Source organism: Calypte anna, chromosome 14 (genome assembly GCF_003957555.1).
Source record: "Calypte anna isolate BGI_N300 chromosome 14, bCalAnn1_v1.p, whole genome shotgun sequence".
Taxonomy (NCBI): domain Eukaryota; kingdom Metazoa; phylum Chordata; class Aves; order Apodiformes; family Trochilidae; genus Calypte; species Calypte anna.
Window position 1 is genome coordinate 5918463 of NC_044260.1, and position 18582 is coordinate 5937044.

At 47.6% G+C, this 18582-nt stretch overlaps 1 protein-coding gene across 3 annotated transcripts in view; it reads left to right on the forward strand.

Annotated features, from left to right (window-relative positions):
* ADAP1 (ArfGAP with dual PH domains 1) overlaps window positions 1-18582 on the forward strand; it is a 49665-nt gene that overhangs the window by 26812 nt on the left and 4271 nt on the right. For all 3 annotated transcript variants that reach the window (XR_003988154.1, XM_030459578.1, XM_030459579.1), the window contains exons 5-7: window positions 12926-13038; window positions 15179-15325; window positions 17518-17601. Coding sequence is in view for 2 of the 3 variants with exons in the window: in XM_030459578.1 (XP_030315438.1) it covers window positions 12926-13038; window positions 15179-15325; window positions 17518-17601 (344 nt within the window). In the remaining variant the exon portion in view is untranslated. The remainder of the gene's footprint in view (window positions 1-12925; window positions 13039-15178; window positions 15326-17517; window positions 17602-18582) is intronic.

Below are 18582 nucleotides of genomic sequence, written 5' to 3' on the forward strand. Positions count from 1 at the left end.
AGAGGGGTAACTCTGCAAAAAGCAGGGATGAGGCTGACCATCAAGCCTGTCAATTCTCCCCTTGCTTTATCAGCAAGAAAGAGAAGAGTGTTAGCAACTCTGGGGAGCTGTGTCTGGCTGAAATTGTCCAAGATACTGAAATGCCAGAGGGGAAGATGGATGAACAGTGCTTGCATATGCTTTGGTTCCTTTGGAAACCAAGCTCACAAGAGCAGTAAGAGAAAGCACTTGATGCAGCAATCATTTCTGGGCTTATCAGGAACTCACTGGATGTTGTCCAGGTGTGTAGTGGTACAGAGCAAGGTCCTGCCCTGTTGGCCTCTTGGTGTGTGCAGGAGCATCCTGCAGCCTTTCAGGGGCTGTTTTGGGTTTGGATTTGCTGTGTGTCTGAAGTAACCCACCAGCATTTCCACACTGCCTGAGTGGTGGCCACCATGCAGGGAAATGAGCCACTTCTTTTATGTCACCCAACAAGGAATATAAATACTTAATAATATTAATAGCATTATTTTTTTCCCCTTCTACCTTCTCTCCCTTTCCCCAGTCCCTACACACTTATACCATCTCATGATAAAAAAGCCTTTGGTGTCAGCATGGGACTGAATGGAGCTGCCATGGCTCTGCCTGTCCCTCCCACCAGGGCTCAGTCCTGGGCAGATCTGGTGACCAACAGGACTGGCTTTGCAGTGGCACCTCAGAGGAGTTTGTCATTGGGCCACAGAAGCACTTTGATAAGAAAAATCAGTTTGTAATCTCTTCTTCTTCTTCACTCTTTTGGGCAGGGGAGAAATCCTTGCAGTGGTTTCTATTAATGCACCCAGAGTCTTCCCCCCAAAGCTGGTGGAGGCCATGGTGGCACTGCTGGTGACAGCAGTGAGATTGGAAATGTCACTCCATAAACATTCTTATATTAGACCCTGAATGCCAGAATATAACTTTTAAAGCCACATAAATGCTGCAGAATTATAAATTACCTGCATTATGTGCCTATGAAGGGAACAATACTGTACAAATAGAGTTTCTTTTCCTCTCTTTCTGTTTAGTTTTTTTGTTTGTTTGTTTTGGGGTTTTTTTGAGTTTTTTTGCTGGCAGGTTTCCATACTGCCTGTGATTGCTTCTTGATTTACACTTCTAAATATAGAAATTTAGAAAAAGCCTAATTATAACTGGCTCTTCTGATGATTTTTTTTTTTTAGTTTAACTTCTGAGAACACTGACTACATCTGTGATCTCAATGCAGAGGTCTGAGTTTCTCAGGAGTTTCTGTGAGTGGAAATCTCTATTTCAACTCAGTACACATGTGACTGATGGGCAAACAGAGCTGTCAAAAGCTTTAGCAGGCCTTGATCTTAGTCTGCAGAGAGGAATTTTCAATATAAAGAAATCAGTTAATTTATTTTGACTTTTTAGCCTCAAAGAGGAGTTGCTGCGTTGCTCCCACTGCTTTTTAATGTTGCTGTTATCTGATGCAAGTTGTACCTTGTCTGATGCTTGAAAGCTGAAGTATTAGAGCTGGGCTTTGAGAGAGGCTCCAGCATTTTCTGCTGCTGTCCCTCTTTGATGAAAAGTGCATCTTTTCATGGGTCAGGGACACAGTGTGTGTTGGGAAGATGTGGCTGCTGTGAGATCCATGGATCCACTTCACTGTGAGGTGCTTTTTGGTACCACCATCTCAGACTCTCTCTGCCACCCCTGTACACAGACCCCCCATAGACTTAGAGATGGAAATGAAAAAATATTAATGCAGCTAAAAAGCAGCAAAAATTGGGGTAGCTTGGTAGTATTTTGTTGTAAATTCACTTTAAAGTTTTGCTAAGAAGAGATTCAGAGTTGACTGAGGAGGTGTTTTGTGGTAGGAAGTCATGACACCAGTTCCCTGCAGTGTGTGTGTGCTGCTGGGCATGCTAGGGTTGCATCACTGTTAAATCATGGTTTTCAGTAAATTCCCAGCAACCAGTTCCAGTATTTAGCTGAACCAAAGCACCAGGTTTGACTCTTACTGGATTTCAGTAAAATTGTGTTACAAATCTCTGCATTTGGTCCTGCCCCTGTCTGTAAGCCAGCTGGGTCAGAAAGTGGCTGGGTTTGTGTCTGAATGAGGAGCCCAGGCCCCACCTGCACCTTTTTGGCAGGGACCTCTGCCCCATCAGTGTCCCAGAGTATAAGATGTCATGGCATGCAGCCTGCAGCACACAGGGACCAGAGCAGGGAATTTGACTTCTTGACTGAGCTTTGCAGCCTGTTGTGAGCTTGATGCTCTGCAAGCTCTGCTGATGCATCCCTTGTGTTTGTTGGAAAAGCAGGGACCATGGCAGGGAGAGATGCAGAAGGACAGAACAAGTAGAAGTGGGGCAAAGGATGGAAACCTTGCTTCATTTTGAGGGAGAATATTTTTTCATTTCAAAGGTGCATAAGAGCATTATGTCCCAATTGCATCCAGTGCTCTGGGCAGTACAAGGGCACTGAAAAAACAGCCTTGGTCTGGAGAAGTTATCATCAAATCTCATTTAGCAGAGAGGTGGGGATGTGAGTGTCTGGATGGAAAGTGCAAATTCTGCAAGTTCTCCCAAGCCAGTATCAAGGTTACTGGAAGCTGATGTGTTGTTGGCAGCAGGGGGTTAAAGCACCAGCATTTCTCCAGCCAGCAATCTTGCTGGGCACAGAAACCTCCTTCTCATGCTGCTGGAGCCACAGAGAGGGCTTCTGTTCTCCAGACACTGACCTCAGCCTCACTGCACTGAGTCACACAGCCAGCCAGGCTCAGTGGGTGCTGGTCCCTGGGTGCTGCCTCCTGCACCCCTGGCAGGGCTGGAGAGAGCTGGCAGGCATCTCACTTAGCATGGGGAAGGTGCCTTCTCAGAGCTTCTGGTTTGAATGCTGCTGGTTGGTGGGGCTGGGTCCTTGTGGTCTTCATTCCCCCAGTGCCTGGGGCAGGGTCGGTGTGTGGTTTGCAGCCTGGGAGCAGGGCAGGGTGTGATGCCCCATCTGGGGGGATGGGGGTGCAAGGTCTGGTCCCTGCACCCATTTGCTGGTGCTTCTGCCGTGAATTTTGGATGTAGCAAAGGGGGGCTAAGAGCTGGGGTTCTTTTTATTGTCCCCCACCACCTTTTTGTCTAATGGGGAGGAACAGATTAAGTTGAAAAGCTCTGGAAAAAAAACTGAAATGGAGGCAGGAGGAAACCCCATGGAAATGTGTGTTCAGCTGAAGCAGACAGAACTTTACTGATGTCTCCTTTTGAAGTCTCCTTTTGATGTCTTTCCATTATGATCCTGCACTGAACGTTGCACAACTCCTTGTCGGGACTTGCTCCAAGAAACCTTTCCCCATCCTCTCCTGGGAGGTTCAAGGGAAAGGCAGTGATTGCTTTAAAACAAAGGACTGCTTCTTGCTTCTGCCTCGGGGTGCTCTGACGGGGTTATGCTGGGCAGGTGTCACCCCTCCTGCTCTGCAGCTTCATCTGGAGCAGAGCTGAAAACTCAGGCAACAGCTTGAATAAATATTGAGCCAGATTGCCTTGGAAGGAAAGGGATCCATCTGAAAAAAATTTAGTCAAGAAACCAGATCTCATCCCCAGCTGGGACATCCCAGAGCTCTGTCTGAGGAGGGTCCTGCTCAGCCCTCCCTCCTTACAGCTCCTTTGCAATACAAGTGATTTAAACATCAAGCAGGCATCTCACTGCAGTAAAGAGGAGGTGCCTCAAAGAGGTGTTTAATGAACTAACCTAGGGAGGAGGATGTGAGGGGAGCTCACAGGGTGTTTGTCCTTTATTTCATTTTTCCCTCTGAAGGGGAGCAGGCCTGTGGCAGGGAGCAGCACACGGCAGAGTTCCTGTGCCAGGGTGCACTGATGTTTCAGCAGGACAAGCATCATACGACCAGGACCCAGAGCAGCCTTTCCGTGCTTTCCAGTAGCTTTGGGAAGTGCTGGTTCAGACTCAGTGCAGCCCCTCTGATGGGGTAATGCTGCCTCCCTCAGAATCAAAGGGAGGTGCTGCACCATTGCCCAGCCTCACTAAGGAAATACTGCAGAAAGCGACCACCAGAAGACAAAGGAAGAGGCTCCAAATGCAAAAGCTTTTCTTTTAGAGGGAACTTTGCTACATTTTTTTTTCTCCCTGTCTGGGCCATGGCAAGAGGCCAGCAACTGCTGTTGCACTCTCCAGGAAATCCGTGAAGGTTACAGTAGCCCAGTGATGGGTGGAGAGAAATCAATAGTCCTCTTACAGATAGCTGCTGTAGGAGGAAAAACATCTAACAAAGAGAAATGCACTGTCTTCAGCACCCCTAAAGCAGAAAAGCATTTAAGCAGCCAAAAATTGTGGGTGAGGACCTGTGGGTCTGAGCTGGAGGGGTGGAGGAGGAGAAGGAGCAGTTGGCCAAGCAAGGCGTTGGCAGCTGGCTCCAGGGAAGGGGTAGCACCACCTAACCTAATCTAAAGCTGGATGTTCCCAGCTAGTTTAGGATCCAGCTGTAATTTTAACAGCTGGTTCTGTCAAGCTGCCTTTGGCATAGCTCTGATCCAAGCTTCTATAATTAGCCAAAGAGCAGCAGCTCTCATGTGAGAAGGAAAGCAGCAGTGATGCTCCTTGCAGGGGATGGGGTGAGCCTTCCTGAAAGGGGTAAGTGCTGGCCCATGAAATTTTAAATAGCTGTGAGTTGGTCTTTTTTCTCCTCTCTAAGCAGCTTGTGTAAAATGTTTGGTTAGGTTTCCCCACCCCAAAGAAAAAGCTCACCTAAGAAGTGTTTCATTTTGCATCAACCTTAACAGAAATATTTACATTTTCAACTCAAATCAAAAGTGTTTCACCTGTGGTCAGAACAGTTCATCACAACAAGAGGAGGTTCCTCTTGCCCCTGGATTCCTTTGGAGGCTGAATATGCTGCCTGTGTTTTGGGATGTGCTCTGAATGTTCCCTGTAGATGCCCTGAGCTGCTGTGCCCCCTGGGGGAGTCAGTCCACCTGGTGAGTACAGGCTCTAAGATCAATAAGTGTGTGAAAAGCCCCAATTAAAATTAGCATGAGTCACTCCTGTCCTTGAGCTGTCCCTGTTTGAGGTCAGCTAACTTGAAATCCCATTTTTTTATATTGCTCAGGCTGCCTGTTCCTGTAACCTTGGGTTATTACAGTGGATCTATACTAATTGGAGAAAGAGAAGTGTCAGGCTGGTTCTCCATGTTTTTGATAACAAACATTTAGAGAAAGGGTAAAGCAACCTTCTCTTTTAGTTTCTGATGGTTTGTGAAGGTTTTTCTTGGCTTTCCTGGTGTCCCTCAGTGCTCTTATGCTGTGCCCATTTGTGTTCCCTGTGTGCTGTCACAGGACTGAAAAGCTGGTGCATCTTTCCTCTGCTAATGAGAAAAGAGACCAGGAAGCAATACAGTAATGAGGTACATGGAAAAGGCTGATTTCATGGCAACTTGTCCTAGCTTAATTAAATTTCTATTAAAGAAAGATCCATTTTATGTTGGAGGGCCAGGCAGTTTCTGTCTCTCAGCAGATAAAGAACACTGAGTGAGGTCACATCTTTTTCTGGAGTTTGCCAAAGATGTAGTTGAGTCTTAGGTCAACCTCAACAGAGAAGCATGAGCCCTGGCTGATGCTCCTTTCTGACTGACACCAGCCCATCTCCATCTGTGTTGTTCCCTGTAGTGAGCTTGCCAAAGTTTTCACCTTGAAATCTCTCAAGTCTGCAGCCATGGAGATGTCCACCCCCCACTTCTTGGATGATTGCAGTGAAGTTGGGCTGGGAGGTACCTTTCCACCTGCTGGACAGGACTGATTTGAAAAATGTTGCTGCAGTTGAGGTGTAGATTCAGCAGCTACCTCGAGCAGCTGGGTCCCATTTTCATAGCCAGGGGAGCAGTTATGTGGTGTGTCACTGTGTCCCCTAAATGTCTGAAACACGAGGAGGCTGCTCAGCTGGGAATGAATTCCAAACTTTGACACATTGCAGAGGCTGAAAGAAGAAATGTTAGCATAGCAAAGTCAATCGGAGTTTTGGTCAATTATTTATTCAGGCCAGAATTTAGCCTTGATTTATATTCTTACAGGATTTCCTGAATCTAGGGAAGTGCTGCTCTAGGGGATGGGGAGTGATTATTTTTAGAAAAACCAAGGTGTGCAAATGTCCTTGTGCAACCTGGAGACCGTGGCTGCTGGGTGCCCATCCCTTGATACTGCAGCTGCCTGAGCATCCTATATGAACTTATTTCTGGGACAGCTATAAAACCAGCAGCCAGGAAAGGAACAAATCTTAAATTAAAAAAAATAATCTCTATTTCCTTCCCAAAGTAAAAGCTTTGACTGCAAATGTGTTGAGCACTCAATAATAGATGATCAGGAGCTGTTAGCACTGCAGCAGATGTGCTCAAAGCCATTTGGATTTCTCTTCAAAGCAAACAAAGAAGGATGTTACTTGTGAGGAGGATGGTTTCCCATAATTTATGGTTGTATGGCAATGCTGCCTGTGTGTGGGGGATGCTTTGTGCTGGGATGCCCTAGAGAGAGGGTCCTAAACCCATCTTAAATCAGTGGTGAACTTCTCTGCAAAAGCTCTGTGGGGAGATTGAATTAATCCCATCCTTGCTTGGCCTGATCTATGTGAGCAGCTGCCCAGGCTGAGATTTTATTTACTGGTGTGGGTAAGAAACCCATCTAAAAGTATTCAGGACTAGGGGGGTATTTTAGCCTAATCCCATTCCTGTGGGTTGAGGCTCTGCAGGATGCCTGAATGAAATGCAGACCCTCAGGTGGTTCCTGAGGGGGGAACCCTCAGGGGTTGTTCAGAGCTGAAACCCCCCCAGCTGTGGTCCAGATTGAGGGTGTGAAGGCTCCTCATCCCCAAATCTTTTGGTGCCTCACCTCTTCACTTTTATACAGAAAGTTGTGGTTGCAGGAGAGGCCACAGGTGGGTGGGTTCTCCCTCACCTGCAGAGGTCCAGGCAGGCCCCAGCTCAGTGGTGATGGATGGGCTGTGGTTCCTCCAGGTGCTGAGGAGTGAGGAAGCTGCAGCACATCTTCCCATGCAGCTTTTGTGCCTGGGACTGGCAATGGCAGCAGTAGGGAATTTTTAAGGTGTTTTTGTCTTGACCAAGGAGGGATTCTGGTCTCTGGGTTGGGAGTGATTTTAGTCTCAAACCTCAGCTTCTGGCAGTGCACTGCTATATGGATATTATTATGACTCAGCACTGCATGCCTGTCCTTAAATGTTTTCTCACCCTGCTTTCCATCTAAATCAGGCTTTGAGTGCATTCAGTGCTGGTAAATGGGATGAGCATGGTGCTGGGAACCTCTCAGCTTTCATCTACCTTTTTATAATAAAAAGCTGGCTTCAGAAGATCAAAACCTGAAGGTTATTTACCTGTAACTGGATTTTTTTTTTCTTCAAGCAGCCAGCAGCTCCCAGGTGTGTGTGTGGGGATGCCACTCAAAGAGGAAGCATTTAATTTCCAAGTAAAATTAGATTCCGTATTCAGTTCTCAGAAACACAAGCACAAGACTTCCAGTAAAGACACTTCCTGTAGCAAGAGGTTTTGGCATCTCCCAGAGATAGAATGGAGAACATTTGCTCAATAATTGAATCACCATGGAAGTTGTGCTGTGTTGATGGTCAATTAGAAGATTAACTGATAAAAGAGAGGATGTGGCTGTGTTCTCTGCAGTCCATACCAAACCTGATATACCTTCAGTCATCAGGTGAAGCCTTGGGCATCGTATATTCTGGTATTTTCTCCTGATATTCCTTCCCAAGCAGCTTTTTTGTGGGAGGTGAGCACTCACTCAGAGATCAAAACCCACTCTTTTAAAAAGGGATTTTTTTCCTCTGGTGAGTGTCCTTTGCACCATCTTACATTGTGCCTGCTTGCCCAGGGGTTGTCACCTTGATTTCCCACCTTCCATCCCACTGACACCTCTGCTGGGGCACCTTGTGTGGCCCCTTTCTGCTGCACTCAGCTCCAGGGGCAATGAGATCCCATCCCAGGTACCTCCTGGGAGGATGAGTGACTCTGCTAATGTCTGTCACCTGAGAGCTACTCCCTAGGGAATCCTAACATGTGATTACAGAAACCAGTTAAAAACAGATTAGGAAGCTGGATTAGGTACATGATCTCTTATTACAGCTCCTTTTAGCTGACAATCCAGTGAGAGAAGGGGGGGTCTGGATTACACAGGGAAGCATCAGACCTGACGGGAGTGTTTTCTGGCTGTTAGGCTTAGTGGTGTCATGGACGATTTTAATCAGATTTAAATAGTGGCAAACATCACAGGCTTAATGGATTTTGGCTTTATTATTGGGGCTTTGCTTAGAAGCAATTTGGATTTTCAGCTGTGAGCCAGTGATGCAAGTGTATTCACCATGACATTAAACAAGGCTGGAAACCCAGGCCCCAACCTTGCATTTCCATACCACATGTCTGGAAATGGGGACAGAGCTCATCTCCTTTCCATCAGCCTCAGGACCTCAATGTGTCGTGAAGCTCAGCTCCATGGTTTTTCCATGGAGATGATGTATTTGACTCTCCTATTGATCCTAGCAGCAGGGTAGTTGAACAAATTACTTTTTCCATTTCAAAGGCTTTGTTGCTGAAGATGAAGCCAGATGACAATGTGTTTTTGCAGAGATCTGGAGAGTTTGTTTCCCATGCTTGGCTTCAACCTTGAAGTTGTCCTGCATATGATCTAAAGTGGGCTCAGTCCTATGTTTCTGGGGGCACAGATTGCTCTCCTTGACATTCCCATGGGTGAGGCTTTGTCTTGGCTGTGCCAGTTTTGGGTGAGTTGGGCAGAGGGCAAATAGTCACTGAGGACACTGACACTCCTGTTTCTGCAGAGCCATGGTGCTGCCTCCAGATCTCTCTGGGGGACTTTTTTACACTGTGGGAGAAGATGTCTTGCAAGCCATCAGTATTGAAGGTCATTTTGTAAAGTGTGTTTGACTTTGCTTGGAGCAAGTTTGGTAATGGAAGACAACCTTGGACATCCAGCACTCGGGGAGTGACTGTTTGGAGCTGTCAGGGACCAATGTTACTATTTCCTAATAGCTGGCCATTGGGGTTGGGTGCCCCAGTCCTGCATGAGCCAGAGGAGGGGAAAAGAGGAGAACATTGACACTTTTCAAGTTCCCCTTAGGAGTGGCATGTGGCATTGTTCCCTTTGGCAGTAAAGGCAAACGTGTTCCTATGCCTCTGGTGTCTTCACAGAATCATTCTGGTTGAACAAGACCTTTCAGATTATCGAGTCCAACTATAACCTAACTCCACCATTAACCCAATCTACTGAGTCCAGTGCTTAAACCATGTTCCTAAGCACATCTGGATGTTTCTAAACACCTCTAGGGATTGTGATTCAACCACTTCCCTGGGCAGCCTGTTTCAGTGTTTATTACTCCTTCAATGAAGAAGGTTCCTCTAATATCTAATCTAAACCTCCCCTGGTGCAACTCGAGACCATTTCCTCTTGTCCTGTTGGTTGTCACTAAGAACAAGAGACCCACCCCTACCTCTGCTCAGGTGGGTGCTGACATCTCCAGAACCCCTGAATCTGTGCTGCTGAACATGGAACCAGCAGGAAGTGTATTTATGCAGAGATGACTGCAGAATTATTTTCGGGGAAGTTGTAAGCTCCTCAGCACAGCTGCAGATGGTGGGAAACAAAATGAAGAAAAGCTGCTGGTGCTGTGCAGTGGAGCAGGGAGTGGTTGGATCCTTGAGTGCAAGCTCCAAGCTGTCTGACCAAGCTCGACACCACTGGTGGGGAGCTCCCCTATGTGTGGGGAGGAAGAGTTTGTCTCTGGACAAACAGTGGTGTTTTCACCCCACAAGAAAAATTGCTATTCCTTTTTACATATTTTTTTTTTAATTGGAATGCAAATGTTTAAAAACAATTCAAATTGAAGTCATGGAAATGCCTTGCTTTGGTGGTGGCTGAATGCTACAGGAAGAAATATTACAGCTCCCAGCATTCAAACAGAATAATTTGCACTGACACAGCCTAACAAGACTTGTACAGTTCTTTTTTTTTGCAATATTATTTAAAGTCCATCACATAGGGAAACTTCAGAATATTCCTCCTTCTCCAACCAGCCCTCTGACTATGGACAATGTGGTTTATTTCAGAGGAAATATCCTTCAGATCCTTTGTTTCAAAAGGAGGTTGTGACACTGGTGTCAGTGGTGATGTGGGGTGTCAGGGATTTGCCACTCTGCTGCTCCAGATAATTATGCAATTCCTTAACCTCCCAGAAACAGCAGACACATCATCTCCAGTAAGTGCCTCTCTACTGCTCTGCTTTAATTAACATCTTACCAGGATAATACAGCAGACTCCTCAGCTTCTGACATGCAGAGAAGTGGCAATATATACCCAGCAATTTCAGCAGCAAAGGGATGGAGTTGTATTTAAATCTTCTTCTGAGTAAGTTCTGAATTGGGGTCAAAGCACTTTGACTGCTAAGAGGAAAGAAAATCTACTTCTGTAGGTGGAGGTGCCCTGCTGGAGCTCTAGGAAAATGTGATTGCTCTAAAATTACATGCACAAGTACATTTTTTTTTCTCCTGAAATATCCTCTCATGCTTTGGCTTGCAGTGAAACACGGCGAGAACCAACCCAGTGCTGCATGTGGGCTCGGGTGTGACACTGGCTCTGTTGCTATGCTCAGTTTTGGATATACTAATGTGTTTCTCCTAAAAGCCTTGGACCAAACCTGGTTTTAGCACAGCCCTAGAAATGTCATGGAAACAAGCAGCTCAGACACCTCTACTTCCAGCTGAAATTACAATGTAAAGCACCAAAGCAAATGTGGTTTAATTCTAAGTTTGTAATGATTTACTTAGGATGAAGGAAAGCAAAGTTCATGTGTATGTATATTTTTTTTTTCTTCAAGCCAGTGGATCTGGTTGTGCTTCTTGCAGGAGGGGTTTTTCTTTGCTGAGAACAAAGGCTGAAACTCAGTAATTTTGGGTACTTCCTATAGTCCCCACTCTCAGAAACCACACAACCCATCATTAACAGCTTTCTGAGGTAGGGAAGTAGCAATATCCCTCTTCTTAAAAAATGGGGAACTTGAACAACTTGCTGGCGGAAGCTGGATGGAAAGGGGGTGTCTGCATCAGATTGGCTTGAGAGAAATTCCTCTCCCTTGCTTCCTCTGTGGCCTCTGGGGTGGCAAGAGCTGGGCCAGACCTGAGCACGTAATGAGTTCCACCATTTTTGGATGCCTGGCGTGGAGGAGTTCCAGTGCCTGACTCATCAGAGCTGCCACAAGACCACCCAAGGCCTTCTCTTTGGTCAACCAACAAGGTGACCCCATTTTCTTTTCCTTGCCAAGTTTTAGCTGCAGCCATGAAGTGACTGGAAGTGACAGTTCCTCATTTACCTTGGGCACTGACTAAAAAATAATCCCCCTTCTGTACCCCCCAGAACTGCCCTACCTTAGCCACAGCTTCATCTGGCCTTTTGAAGTTCTCTCCTGTTGTTCCCCCCAGCTCTGTGTTAAAAGTCAGCATCTTTTGGGAACCAAACTGCCTGTCCTTGGTGTCTACACCTCACCCATGGTGAGCAAACTGCTCAGGGCTCTGCCATTTAAGAGAGCATCCAGCAAACACTGACTGTGAGCACCCCACCTGCATCTCAGCCTCACATTAAGCAAATCTTGCATTTTATAAATGTATCAGCCAAACATCAGCTGCTGCCTGTCTGCCTCCTGTCGGAGAGACTGTGTTGCTCTGTGTGCATCCCACCCCGGGTTCTGCAGCACTTCTGCTGGTACCAGCCTGGCAGGCAGCAGCTTCTGCCTTGAATCTGTCAGAGCTGCAGTTTCCCAGCAATTAATTCCTGCTGTGGCAGCAATGTGAGCCTGGGCATTTCCCATCCTGTTGCTGTACATGGATGCCCTTGGCTCAGGTTTGGTCACTTTCAGGGCTGCTTCCCCTTGCTCAGACTTCAGGTAGTCCTGCTCCCTGTGGGTTCTTCCCATTCTGACCCTGGGAGTGCCCTCCAATGGGTTGGCTGTGCCTTTTTGTTAGAAAAAGTTTATAGTGAGCCCACAGCTGGGGTAGGATGGAACTGATGGAATGAATTAACCAGTTCTGCTCCAGGTTCTGGGGAAGTCTCTACCAAGGTGGATGTGTGGACCAGAGGAAGAGGTCCAGACCTGTAATAATGTCTTTGGTACATCTGGTATTGATCCTCTGGGTGACAGGGCTGGTGCACATGGGTACAGCACACATGGGTGACAGTGTTCAGCATGGGGCAGGGTGCACTTGAGGGACAGGGAGGGCTCAGAGGTGGGGGGATTAGGTAGACAGTGGTGTGGCATGACCATCTGGGCATGGCTGTGGGATAACTGTGGCTTTAGGCTGTCCCATATATCTCCTTGGGTAGTGAGATGGTGGCTCCTGTTCAGTGCCAGGGACAGCATGGCTCTCACATGGATGGGCAGCTTTGCCTGGTGTTCAGTAAAAGGCTCTGTGAGGATCTACAGAAAGTATTTGAGTTGGAGTTTTGTAAGTCAGGCAGAAGGAACTGGTATTTTGGCTCTCAGCAAAGCTGTATGTGGCTAGATGGGCACTTTCCCTTGGGTGAGCATCCTTAGTCATTGTTGATATCACTCTTCCTGTCTTTCAAATCATTAAATGCAAATCATTCTTGCCTTGCATTTTTTATGGCATGGAAATCTTTTATATCACTTGTAACTATAGTGCTAGGGAGCTGGTTGAGAGATTTTTCTGCATCTTTTTGTCTGTGGTGTAAATCAGTTCTATATCAGGGGGGAGATGATGCTGAGTCTGGCTCAGTGCCTTTCTCAGTGCCTTGAAGTCAGTGGGAAGAACTACAAGTGGAAGCTCTTCTCCTTTTCTTTACTGTGTCTCTTTTTTTTAAAGACTGTTTTATCTCTGGTTCTCAGCCACTCCTTTCTGCTGCAGGGTACCGAGAAGGGTTTCTGTGGAAGAGAGGACGTGACAACGGGCAGTTCCTAAGCCGAAAATTTGTGTTATCAGAGAGGGAAGGTGCTCTGAAGTACTTCAACAAAAATGATGTGAGTGCCTGGGGCTGCTCTATGTGGATGGGGGATCACAACTGCAAGAGCATCTTCAGAAAAGTAATTTCCAGGCCACCATTTTATATCTAGTTTTACATTTTTCATCAGCGTTGAGTCCCTACACAAGGACAAGAGTGCCAGGTACAGCTTGCCAGTGGTTTTTAGTGGGGTTGGCTCTACTACTGTCATGGTGAGACACCCTGCCTGGCCATTTTGCCCACTCCTGCTCTGTTGAGTCAGGAAAACACAAACCAAGGAGTTTTTCTGAGCTTTGGCTCTGCATCATTCAGCTGATGGGGGTGATTTGTGGCTGGCTTGTGATGAAGGTACCACCACCTCACTGTGGTCTAAAAACTCTTTTGCATGGCAAGCAGTCCAGAAGAGAAACACCAGCTTTTCTCTTCCAGCATCAAGCAGTGGAAGCATTTGTCTTTTTCCCCAGAGCACATTTCATTTATTGTAAGTGAGAAATGGAGCTATTACCATGAAAATGGCATTGGTGATGAATGGATGGGCTCTCTATTATTCTGCACCCCATAATAGAGGAAGCCAAGGTGTTTGAGTCCCACCTGAACATGGCATCTGAGAGGAGCCCAGGCCAAGCCAGCAGCCAGGTTTCTGAAGGAGCTGATGCAGTGGTGGTGTCCTGAGGAGCCATGCTCTGCAGGTGAGGGGAACATCCCCTCCATTTCTCCATGCCTGGCACTGACTTTGGCAATGTTGTCTTCTCCTTCAGCTTGCCGTGGTACAACTGCTTCTCATGGACAGGGGAGGGTCAGCCATTGCTGAGGGAGAAGTGAAAGTCCCAGCAGCCCCCACTGAGTTGCTTTTGACAGCTCTGGTAGTTAAAAGCTGCTTTGCTTTGTTGTTGGCTATACCTGTAGTGAAATGAGGCAACCAGGTGCCACTAATTGCCAGGGAGTGAGCATGAGCTTGTGTCAAACCCACCTGTGCCTAATTAGGGTCCTTTTATTGGCCCGCTGGTCCTGCTCATGCGCAGTGGGGGCCCACCCTAATCAGGCACAGGTGGGCTTGGCACCAGCTCATGCCCACTGCCTGGTAATTAGTGGCACCTGGCTGCCTCATTTCACTACATATACCCATGGTGGGGACTGTGTTGTCTACACATCTCCTCTTGGACTCATGGCAAGTCCCCAGGTCCCCTAAGCAGCACTTGTATCTTCCCAGGTCAGAGACTTCCACAGGGACCCTGACCCCACTACGTGACCTTCTGCTGCCCCCCTGGCTCTGCCATGAAACTGTTGTTACCAAGACTCTTATTTTTATTTTTTTTTTTCGGGGGTTTTATTCATGCTTGCTGCTTTGCTTCTCAGTATAGTCCTGAAAAGGTAGTAAATTTCTGGAGATGAACCACTCTACATAGTTCAAGTGACCTTGCACAGAGAGCACAGGTGGGATTGGTGTCTGGGAGAACGTACTCCAGGTTCACCTTTGGGTTAATCCACCCAAGAGGTAGGCTGCAAGGTATATTTGTTCCCCTGGAGAGAAAGCTCCCAGTCTGGAGGTCAAACAGAGGAGCAGAGTCAGAAGTCAGTGGCTCCTGTGAGAGGATGGGGACATGGGTGTTGTCTGATGTTGGCAAGGGAGATAATCCTCTGTTTTCTTGGCAAGGATGAACAGGCTGTGAGTGCTTGAGATGCAGGAAGCACCCTGGCATGTTCATTAACAGTCTGCATTTTTTTTTTTTTTTTTTTTTTTTGGCTGGCTGAATGTTTTTCTTCTTCTCTGAAGTGCTCATCCTGGTGTCAATACTGGTCACTTATCATTAGGTAAAGAGGCTGATCTTGGGGTCAGGACTCAGTGGGGCAGGAGGGATGCTGAAGATGTTTGTCTTCATAGCACAGCAGCCTCTGGTGAGACCTGGCCTCTCCATCCTGCTTCTGAGCTGAAACCGTTCTCCCCCTGAACTCTACTGAGTTTTGCAGGAGAGCAGAAGCCACTCATTGCCCCAAGTCTCTGATATCACCAGGCAGTTTTTGGGCTGGGAGTCTTTGAGGTTTGTTTTTTTTTTTTTTTAGCTAATGGCCTCAGTCAGGAGTTTTTTCTGACCAAGAGATCTGCTTTTTGGTCTGAAAGGCAATTCTCAAGTGTTTGCTCACTCAGCTGTGTTTTCCAGGCGAAAGAACCCAAAGCAATTATGAAGATTGAACACCTAAATGCAACTTTCCAGCCTGCAAAAATCGGGAACCCACACGGCCTGCAGATCACTTACTTGAAGGACAATAGCACAAGGAATATCTTTGTCTATCATGAAGATGGCAAGGTGAGAGCATGGAGGTAAAAAGAAGGATTGGGTTGTGGTTCAGGGGGGGTTGAAGCTGCTCAGAGCCAGCCTGTGGCACAGCAGGCTCTAACCCAGCTGGGAGCTGCTGAAACAGCAACAGCCCCCATGGATCTGTCCCCATGGATCTGTCCCCATGGACTGTTGTCCCTGCAGAGAGCAGATCCAGGTGAGCTTGCAGTGCATGCCATAGCACAGCCGTATTTTAATCTGTTCCCTCCCTTCCCCAAATATTTGGGGCTCCCTGTGAAATATCTTCAGCCTTGAAGGGGCCATGAGATCTGAGGTTAAAGCTGTCATCTTCATATTAAATCCACTTTTCTCTGGTCATTGGGGCACCTTCAAACTCTCAGGTACCTCCCTGAGCACAACTTAAACTAAAATAAGAGTAAGAAACCCTTTCCCATGAAAGCTGCATCCCACCATCACGCCTGTGTCTGTGGTTTGCTGGGCCTTGGTGGCTCACTCAGCCCAGCTGTGAGGAATCAGGCCAAAGTTTTACTGGTATTTGGTTTTGGGTTTGAAAGGTAGAGTTTTCTGCTGGGGGCTGGTGGCAGAAGCAGTGTCACCAGTCTCACGTGGCCGCTCCTGCCTTTGCGTCAGTGGTTTGGCAGGACACACTCTGCTGGCATCTGATAACACCCAGGGTATATTTCTTTCTACTTCCCTGAATATTTTCTGTCCCTTCAGCTGAGTGAGGGCTGCAGGATCAGAGCCTCCCACCCTTTGGGGCTGGGGGCACCCCTGGGACTCTTCTGTGGTCCCCAGTGCCTTTTGCTCCCCCCTGCCTTCCCTGCAGCCCCAGGATGTCCCTATGTACCCCACGGTGCTTCATCTCCCTGGTCCAAAGTACTGATTTAGGCTCCTGTCTCATGTTTCTGGGGTTTGATTCCTCCCCACCTAATCCTGTCACCTATCTGGTGACACCAGGGCAGGGTTTGTTTTTTTTAATCTGCTGAGGAACTCAGTAGGAATCCAGGGCATTGCACACTGCTCTCCACTTGGCTCTTGGGCTGAAATACCCCAGAAGAAAGCAGGTTCAGCTCTCTGATGGGATAATCCCGCGGGTGCTTATTCACCCCCTAATAGAAGATTCCAATCTCCCAGCTGGAAGAGCACGGGCTGGAGCATCCTTCACCTGCCCCCAGATCTCCATCTGAGCCTGGGAGGTGGGAAAGCTGCAGGAGTGGATTTCCCACCGTGCTGAGCTCCTGTCCGGGGCTGAAGCTCCCTCTGCAGGACTTCTTCTGGAAGCCACTGCAGGAGCAGCTGGGAAAGCTTCGATGGGCTGCTCCCATCCCTGCCGTCAGCATCACTCGTAGGGTGCTCAGAGGTGGGGCTGAGCCTCCGGGAAATGCCACCCCTTAGAGTGCAAACCGAGATCTCTGGGTCTTCTCTGGGCAAAATAACAAGATGCTCTTCCCCAGTGCTCCTCCTTTCCTGAGCTACACCTGGAGCTTTTGGGGTGGGAAGGGGTGGGATGAGGGACTGATGAGCAGCAGCCTCGGGGCTGCAGGGATGGGTGAGCAGGAGGCAGGATGAGGAGAAGTGGCATTTTGATCCGGAGTTGTCACCCTGGTGCTGCAGTTCAGGATGGAGCCTGGAAGGCCCCTGAGGTGGTTTGTGGAGGAAGAATCTGCAGTGGCACTGAGAGCAGCCCAGGAGGAAGCTGACAGCCTGGAAAAGCCATCTGCACAGGTACAGGCAGGAGCTGGTTTTCTCTGCTTGCTCTGAGACAGAAAGCAGTGAGAGGAATCTCTGCTGAGGAGCTAATGAGACAGCACCTTCCCCTCTGCAAACACTGAGCAGTTTGGAGCTGGTTTAGTACATCAGGTAGAATCTTAAATCCCCCTCTGCAGCAACCAACCCCTTGGTGCTCACCTGGGGTTGCAGAACGGTGCACACCTTGCAGCCTGGGACAGCAGCTGCTGGTCCCCATCCTTCACCCATTTACTACTCTGTCTGATGTCTGAATTTATTTTATTTCATTTTATTTCATTTTATTTTATTTTATTTTATTTTTTACATTTATTTTTATTTTTTATTTTTAGGACTGCTGCTAAACTGCACTCTGTCATTAGGGACAATGAGATGGGAGAGATGAAAGACAGCAGGGTTACATGATTTTTCATGCAGCCTACCCCACTCACTCTGCTTTCCTTTCTCGTTATTAGGAAATAGTGGATTGGTTCAATGCCATCCGGGCAGCCCGGTTTCATTACTTGCAAGTGGCATTCCCTGGAGCCAGCGATGTTGATGTGAGTTTTCCTGCAGTTTTGTTCTCTGGGGGTTTTGGTTTGTTTTGTTTTTTTTCCTCCCCTTGTACTCGTTCTTAGCATCTTGTTAACAAGCTGGAAGGCTTGGAGATTGCTCCATCCTTCAGAGCATTTTACAATTACAGGGCTAAAATGCTGATGGTGGGATGTGGAGCCCACATGCAGCACCTGTTCCCTTCATCCAGCCTTGGAAACTTGTGCAGGGTGATGTCTGTGCACACACAAATCATACTCAAAATGTGAGAGTCTTGTGGATGAGTAACTCCAGCCCTGTCACGTGCAGCCATAAGCATATTGCTCAAAGATTGTTGTTATAATATTAAAAACTGAAACAAAGGCTAGAAAACAAAAAGGCAAAGAGTGTGGGTGCTGTTCTCAACCCTCCAGGGTGGATATTTGCATGCAGGTCTCATGAATCTCTGCCTTGTGTTTTCCGGGAGCTGGAGCTGCTGATTGCATTACCTGCTGCTAATGGAATCTTGGAGGCTGCATTAGCCCAAGCTGATGGGAGGTGCCTCGTGTTGCAGTTGTGCTGTAACTGATGTCATGTCACTGGCTGGTGGTGCTTGCTCTCTGTTCCCCCCTTGACTTTGTAGATGTTGAAATCTAATTGCATTACCTACCTTCTGGTAATGACCTGGGGAAGGTCTGGTGGTGATCTGGATCTGGGACTGTGTCCCATGGCTGCCTGTGCATGCCCAGGACCTGCAGAGACAAAGGTTTCCCGTTGGATTGCCCCAAATCATCCTGATACTGGGGAGAATGGGGCAGAGGAGAAGGAAGAATGGTCCCATGGTTGATGGATCCCTGGAATGAGGGACTTGGAGAGACCTCTTTGGAGACTATGTTCTACCTGCAAGGTGGCTCTGTCCTGGGTGTTGCCATCATTTGCACCTAATTTACATTTTCTTTACCCTGTCAGAGAGGTGACAAGGCATTTACATTACATTTAACCAGGAGCCA